The sequence below is a fragment of the Eupeodes corollae genome, chromosome 3 (genome assembly GCF_945859685.1).
Source record: "Eupeodes corollae chromosome 3, idEupCoro1.1, whole genome shotgun sequence".
Classification (NCBI taxonomy): domain Eukaryota; kingdom Metazoa; phylum Arthropoda; class Insecta; order Diptera; family Syrphidae; genus Eupeodes; species Eupeodes corollae.
In genome coordinates, this window is record NC_079149.1 from 110589197 (window position 1) to 110597726 (window position 8530).

At 31.7% G+C, this 8530-nt stretch overlaps 1 protein-coding gene across 2 annotated transcripts in view; it reads right to left on the reverse strand.

Moving 5' to 3' along the window:
• Nucleotides 1-8040, reverse strand: part of LOC129951339 (E3 ubiquitin-protein ligase TRIM9) — a 31202-nt gene extending 23162 nt beyond the window's left edge. For both annotated transcript variants that reach the window (XM_056063437.1, XM_056063436.1), the window contains exon 1: nucleotides 6272-8040. In XM_056063437.1, coding sequence (XP_055919412.1) covers nucleotides 6272-7114 — 843 coding nt within the window. In that variant the 5' untranslated portion in view covers nucleotides 7115-8040. The remainder of the gene's footprint in view (nucleotides 1-6271) is intronic.
• Between the last annotated feature and the right edge of the window lie 490 nt (nucleotides 8041-8530).

Below are 8530 nucleotides of genomic sequence, written 5' to 3' on the forward strand. Positions count from 1 at the left end.
ACACCCCTTTTTAAATTTGTTTAGGAACTCATGGACCGATTTCAATAATTTTGTGTGTGCAAAAGCTCTCATATTGCCTACAAAATATTAGATGTTCAAAAATGACAACATTTTTGTTTTGGATTTTTAATAAAATATTAAATTTTTTTCAAAATTTGATATCTCTAAAACTTGTTAACATTTTTTTTGGAAAATCAAATATAAAACGTATATTTATATATATCAAATAACTGCATACTAAAAATACTGCATGCATAGAAAGTTATTTAAAAAACACACTAAAGATTTTCAAAAAAAAATTCTGAAAAATCAAATTTTTTTTGAGAAATCAAATGGCATTTAAATTTTTGAAGACAAACTAATATTTCAGGTAAAGTTTTAAATTTAATATTAAAAATTCTATTTTCAAACAGACTCTTTGGATAAAATTTTTTTGTTTGGATATAAAACATTCGAAAATTCCTTTAATATTGGTTTTCGAGCACAAATTCCGGGATCAAAAATTTGTATTGAAATCAAACTTATGTATGTTATCATATGCAAAATGTTGTTGCTAACTTTTAGGTTATTCCATTGAAAAATTTAATTGACAATTTTTTTTACATGACACAAAATTTTGCAAAAACGAAAACAAACTGATAAGAAATGGTTTTTGACTAAAGTATTAGAAAAAAATATAAGAATTTTGATTTCACTCAAAATATTTGTATTAATATTTTGTTAAACTTTTAGAAAAATCGACAGATAGGAACTGATGGAAAGTTATCATTGTGACTTGCATTCCAGACACTTTTTGTCAGATTCACCTTAATACAGAGCTAGCTTAAGATCTAGAACAAAAACATTAGAAAAACATTTTTAAAAAATCTAGAAAATGCTTTTATCAAATGGGGAACCGAAACCCGAAAATGATGCTAGGAAAAGAGTCACTCAAGAACAATTTAGAATATTACTGCCATATCCCGTATCGTCCTGGCGAACGCTGAATTACTCAAGCCGGTCCTTATAAATGCATCAAAATGATCGAGATTTTCATTAAAAAAATCATTTTCCATGTTTTCCTATAAGTTAACGTTAACAAGCATAATTGTTGGATTTAGGATACGGAAAATATAAGTGTGTAAGATGCGATTTTCGAACTGTTGATGGTGATTAGTTTGATGTAACTCTTATGCTGAATAGATTGTGTGCGCTACCGAATTATTATTAATGAGAACATACAGCATACAATTAAGCTCATGGAAAGCTTCTTGAATACAAGGCATGGTGCTGCAACCTTAGCCACGGCGGCGGCCATATGCAATTAAATAAACATCCATTGATTTCTCTGAAAAATAATTGTTTTTTTTTTTCGAACAACGAAATTAAATCTCTTAGATAGGAAAGGCCTTCAAATAGTTTTTTTATTTAAAAAATTATTTTCACTACAAATGTATCAATTGTGGATTGATAATGTTTATCTTCAAAGTGAAGTTAAGTTAAATTAAAAAAAAAGTCACCAGACCCGACTTTTGGAATTTCAAGTTTCTTACAATGATTTAAAATATCAGAAAAACAATGGTAGGTACGTCAAAAGTTAGTAGGAAATGAGTTTTAAATCTTCTGACATGTTTTTCAATTTTTCTGCTTACGACAAAATATAAGCAATCATTTTTAAATCTTGTTTGCACAACTGTTTTTCTTAAGAACTATAACACCTTTCAAGTACTATTGATCTGTGCATCATGTACATCATGTTTCGTTGCATCCAGATTTGTATTATTTGTTTAAAGTTAAATTGAGCTTGAAATTATTTTTTTCTTGGAAAAGATACTGTCCATACCCATTTATTTAATTTAAACAAAAAGTTGTTTTTTCCGATAAGGGAATTTATATATCCCTAGCAAGAATGTTGATTCATATAAGCATATGTGAGAAAAACTCAAAATCGTATCTTGTTTGTTGTCTTATTGTGCAAACTTTTAAAAACTTCAGGAAACCCTATCCCTCTTAACAGTTACTGATAGGGGCCAGTTTATAAGGTGGTTGTTATGGATATGTTCTACTTCAGACCAAAATGCACGCTCATGGTGGTCTCATTTCATTTTTTTCTTTCAAATAATTCAAGGAATTCCCTTACTTTTTAAGAATGACACACCCGCTTCATTTTTAGCGTCCTATATGTTCTTATTGTTGCAAGTTGGAAGTTGTTTACAAAATATATTTGTGTATAAGCTATTGTCTTTTCATATGTACACAACAGCAGTGAAATATGTCACAAAAAGCAAGTAAGAGACAGAAAGCGGAAAAAACACGTCAAATAAAAATATGTACGTCAAAAACATCAAAAGTGTTTTTTTAGAAATATAGAACTTCATCATCAGATGCTACTTACTTTGTTATTGCATAATATTTTGTTTTTATGTAAAATATAACAAACAAATAACAAAATGCATTCCTGCATAGAACAAAGTTACACTTTTTTTCAGTTTAAAAGTAAATATTTTTATTGCGGTCTAGAAAAGTGAGTATAAATTGAACAAATACAAATTTAAATTTTAAAAATATATAACGTATACGCCCGAGTGAACCAATATTTAAGTGTGTTGTTTTTGGAAAAATTTCACCAATCTACCAGAAAGCTTTATTTATATTTATTTTATTTATTTTCATGATATTTTTTATGACCATGTCATTTTAGGAGGCATGTACATATATATTATAATTCATTTTATTTTTTGACTTAGAAATATACACATATTTGAATCTACCACATTTGCAACCACCGAGTGTTGATTCTGTGGTTTTATTTTTTAAAATTTAATAAACTAAACTAACAAATCGTCAATGGAATGCAAACAATTTTTAACTCACAAAAATCATATTTTACTCTAGATGGCTTTTTGTTTCATTTCGAATTATGGTTAGAATTTATGATCGTCTGTCGTCGCTTTCGAGGAAAAGGGAGAGGTGTAAATGAAAATCATTTGGCTATAATTTTCAAAGAAATGAAGTGAAATTGTATTTAAAAGCTAAACGACCAACAAAATTACAAAGGTAAGAAAAAAAGAAACTTTAATTTTGAGGCAAATTGTAAATATTTCTATGTTATGTTATTTTTCATTTGGTAGAAATATTAAGTTCACAGTTACTAAAAATAATTGATCCTCAAACTTAACTTTTCGAGTTAAAAAAGTAACACATAAGCGGGCTCCAATCAAGTTTTATATCAATTTATTCATGTTCTATGTCAAATCATTTGTACATTCCCATATCGAATCGAAAATTTTGACATTTCTCGACATTACATGGTGACTAGAAATTGAATAAAAGATTCTAAGAGAGATGTGTGTGCGTGAGTGTGTACGTAGGTTGGTACGTTCGTACTTTCGAGAAGCTTTTTTCGTCGTCCTGTATTGTAAATATATATTGTATAATGTAAGATGACGATATACCAAACTAAAATTTTTATACATCAAAAACACTGAAAAAAATAATTGTCACCTCAAGTATTTTAAGAACAAAATTGTATTTTACGAAGAATAACGTTTTTGATACCTGTTTTTGAATTGACTGTTTTTAATCGAAAAAAAAACTTAAGAAATTACTATGACTTGGTAAAAAAATGTTCAACACTCAGTAAAAGTTTTAGAAAATGTTTTAAGTGAAATTAAAATCTTAAGAAACACACTAAAACTTGGTAAATATTGATTTTCGACTCATATATCTTTTTAAAAAGAGGCTGGAGTACGACCCACACTGAAAACTTCCCATCTCTTCTGTCGATTTATCTTGCTTAAAAGGTTTGAAGGTTTTCATGTTTTGTTAAAAAAGTTGTCTGTTGAATAATTCTTAAAAATTTCAAAATTAAAAACAATATTTTGCATATAATGAAATAGTTTTATTTCAAAGTCTAGTTTTGTTAACGAGAATTTTAGTCGATAACCAGTTCTTAAGAATTTTAGCATTTCTTAAAATTTGTATTTAATATATTGTTTAGTATCACTTTACAAAATATAATATACAATTTAATTTAAGTCTCTAGCGTTATTGGTTCGTGAGATATTTAGGGTTAATCAAAATGTTTACCTTTTTTTCAAACTGCTATGGTGAAAAAAAAACACCCACGCAATTTTCTTGAGATCCTTACTGCATCTTTCTGCATTATTATATGTATAACAAAATATATTTGAACTCTATATCTCTACTTGTTCTTGAGCTATGGACGACGAAAAAAATGGCGCTAATGTACGGACGTATATGGACTTACGGACGTTCGAACATACATAAACACGCATGCACAGACATCTTTTTAAAAAATCTTTTATTTCGACTATAGGAACCTTGAAACGTCGAGAAATGTCTTCGCAATTTAGTTGATTTTTTTTTTAAATTAAAATCTACAAAAAATAGTACTCAAAATGTGTGATTGATATTCGATTTTCAATACCTCGTGAATAAATGAATTTATACGATTCAAAATGTTCTGTACCAAATTAGGTTATTGTTGTAAAGTAAGATTGAAAAAGCTAATCTTAAAATTAAATTAAGTAGCGCAACGGTCCATTCAGAACTATGGCCTAGTGGCTTACAACTCTCAACCATTCCTGTATGTGAGTACTGTTGTCAGGGATGGATTTGTTTATATAGGAAATAAAAATGTTCAAAAAATGATACTTAAATTGATAAAAATTGGTATTCGACTATAAATATCGGCAATTAACAAAGTTCTAGAAATCAGAAAATATTGAAAAATTCTTCTGACAACATTTTTACCTACAAAAATAACAACTTAAAATGTTATTATAAACACTTTGTTACATTTTTAGACAAATCGACAGACAGGTACGGATGGGAAGTTATCAGTGGGTCACACCCCAACCTCTTTTTGTTCCTTTTTTAACCCAGCGAAATTATAAATTATTCATTCATAATTTATTTATAGACAGCTGACATAAAATTATCTGAAGGGATTAAAAACTATTTTGAAATTTGAAATAAAATGTATTTAGAATTTCAAAAGGGACACATTATTCAGTTTTACTTTTAAGTTGGCACTACTGTCATTTACATCTGTGCCAAAACCAAAGAATTCTAATTAACAAAAACTACTAATGACGCCAATAAAACGCATGAAGTTTTAAAGAAGTATACAGTTTCTGTCTTATTTAAAAATATTTAAATGTCCTTATCTACTCAACGAATTTCTTGCTTTTGTGTGTTTATATATTTAAAAATATATCATTAAAATAGGCTGATAACCTTCAATAATTTAAAGTTCCAAAAGTTCTCCCGAATATCGCTTGAAAATAAGACAACGTTTACCCTGCTGATTCCTACTTTCATACTTTACAATACTTCAACTTTACCGAAGAAAAACAACATGAAAAGCAATTGTTTTAAATAATAACCTGTTGTGATCGGCTGCGAGGGAGTGTCAAATTACATTCCCACTATACACCTCACTAAAAAGGGTTCATCATACATCGAGCCGATCATTTCAATAATCATATGAAGTGTTAAAACAAAAGCAACCCCTTAAATTAACGCTTCATTCTGTTTTACATGTGTGACTTAATGGTTTTATGCATCGTTAAACATTTACGACATTTGAATCAAGTGAACTGTCAACTTATTAGTTCGAAATTGATACCTATACCTTCTGTTTTGAAAACACTTGATTATCAAAACAAGTTATCATCACGAACTTATCAGTCAAGTATTTGGTGAGATATAATAATTTAAGTATTGAAGTACACTCAAACTCAAGTTGACTTGAACAAATTCTCTTAAAAAAGTTGACGCACAACTGGGAGTAAAATATTACTATTATCAGCCTTTTCATAAATCCAATATAAGCAATCATATTATTATTACATCAGGTGTTCAAAAATAAATTTGTTACATTTGTCAATAAGGCACGTCGCCGTTTGGTTTGCATATAGAACCTTTTCTTATTTGAGTCATCCGTCAGGTTCTTCGGAAAAAATAAACAAAACTTCAATTCCAATCGATTGAGGTATCGAAAAAAAAGTATCGAACTATCAAAGCATACAACTTTAATGATAAGACCATTTCCAAGAAAAAAAGAAAAACCTACAAAAACATCTCATATCATTTTTTATATATTTATCGAGGTTTTTTAATCAAGAAACACCGGCAATGCAAACACAAATAAAATGTTTTATTGACTTAATCTCATTTTATCAATAAAAAAGAGGAAAACAAAATAAAATCCTATCATCATCATCTTGTTTCTTTTTTCTGTCTACCAATATATAAGGAAACTTACCTTTTGTGCCTTACAAGTTTGTATTATGGGTTGGACGTCATGCGATTGATGAACGTTTTCGGTCACACATTGCACACAAGCCGGTCCCTTGCAATTCAAACAGAACAAGGTAAATGGCTCCGAGTGTTCGGCGCACAAGGATTCCCGTTGCTGAGCTGCCCCGGTGGGCTTGACGAGATTATGTTTGGCCAGAGGGCCCCGGGCTGGATGACACAATTCGCGACATCCGTCACAGTAACGTATCTCACACTGTTCGCATATGAGGGAAGCAACTTTGGGATCGGTTTCGCACATTTGACAGCGAAGGGCTTCACGTGCGCAAAATCTATCAACTATGGACTCCATTGTCTTGTACGGTGGCAGATTCCGCACTCCACTCTCGTCGAAGAAGGCGACTTTGCGGCAATGTGGACAGATTAAGTAGTACACAGCGCCACCAGAGGGCGGAAAGAGCAAAGCCTGGAGATTGGGAGTGCCAACGTACGAACCGGGTCTCGATGTACAGCAAACAACTCCGGAATCGGCCTCACTGAAAATGCTAACCTTGTCGGCTTGATCTTGGTCCGAACTGCTCTCTGTGGTTCCTGAGCTGGATGTACTTGCGGCTGAGGAAGTCGATGAGTGATGCGTTGAGTTTGGATGATGATGACTGTGATGATGGCTGGCGACACAACCTGTTACGGCCGGGGGCAAGCTTCCATTAGCGGTGGTAGCGGCCACAGCCGGTGTGTAGGCGGCTTGGATGTCTATTGCACAAGCCAGGCAGAGGGCATGATAACAGGGTAAGAGAACGGGATTCGCGAACAACTGCTTACATATCGGGCAACGTAGTTCGTCCTCCATTATAAGCCTTCAGAAGACTTTTGAGGGCCGGAAAAAAGTGTTTTATCGATAATATTTTGTTCTATATACGCGAAGCCTTAAACGAAGTTTGGAGGATAAAAACACAGTCTCGGCGAAAAATATATCCTTTTTTTTTTTCAAAAATCAATTTCTCACATTATTTCTGTTTTCATGATGATGAAGGTTGGAGAATTATTTTTTCACTTTTTTTAACGAACTTTCTCTCTTTGGGGAAAAGCAAAAACCGTTTAAACTTTTTTCACTTTTCAAAATGAATTCAATTGAATTTCAAATAAAATTTCCAACATTCTAATCTAATTTCCTAATGGCAAAAATTTAGAAGTAAGAACGAACGAACGAAGGAAAAAAAACTGCAAACTAAGCACAATCACACCCCACTCCCTGTTTTTTTTTTCACTCGAAAAAGGAAGAAGGAAAAAATTACACTGTATAGCCTTCTTCCAGAAAATATAACCTCAAAATCGATTTATTCCACAAACTGGAGGAAAAAACGAGACTTGCGCTAACCCCTATGCTGAAGAATCACCATTCTTCATCTTCCTGAATTTTTGTTGTATTTGTTTTTTTTTTTGAATTTTTCGGGTTCAGTAACACTCACTCGCGGATTGGGATGAATATTATTTACAAAATTTATACAAAAACAACAATCCAAAACCGATATGTTTATTGTTTTACGAAAAAGGAAAGAATAACAAATTGTCTGGCGTAGAATAACAGATTCTACCCTTAAAAATGGTTCGCTACTTTATCCCCCCTCAATTTAATTTATGATAAATCTTTTCCTATTAAAATGCTCTTCACCAGAAAAAGAAGAATTGACAGAAAAAAAATGTTGAATTGAGGCGATGACACAAAATATCCGCACTTTCCGATTTCGTTCCGAGTCCCGTAAGAGTTTTAATAGAACTGAAACTGAAATGTATCTATCGTACTCGTACTGTGTTCTGTTCGATAAAAGTGTTTGGGTGCGATGTATGATAGCGAGAGGATGATGAATATACTGTGGGCTGGCTGGCGCTACAGTGGTGGTGATTGGTGATTATGTTATGCGCCGGTCGATGAATTTCCACCCTGACTGTAGTGTAGTGGGATTGCAATGTTTTCGATTTCACGGGATTCCGATAAATTTTGATGAAACATGACTGTGGGAATGTTTTGGAAGTGGACCAGAAACAGTTAAGTTAACAGTTATGTTCAAAAATCGAAGGGGATGATTTTCGAGTTTGAATGGAACAAGTGTGATTGCATTTTACAACACATGTGACTTTGCAAAATTTAAAGGTAATTATTTTTCTCCCGATGTTAACAGTATCAGGTGGCTCTTTAGAATTACTTCTTGGGCGCAATTGTCTAATGTTTTGTGACTTTTTAATTGGAAGATGCATAGTTAAAGGC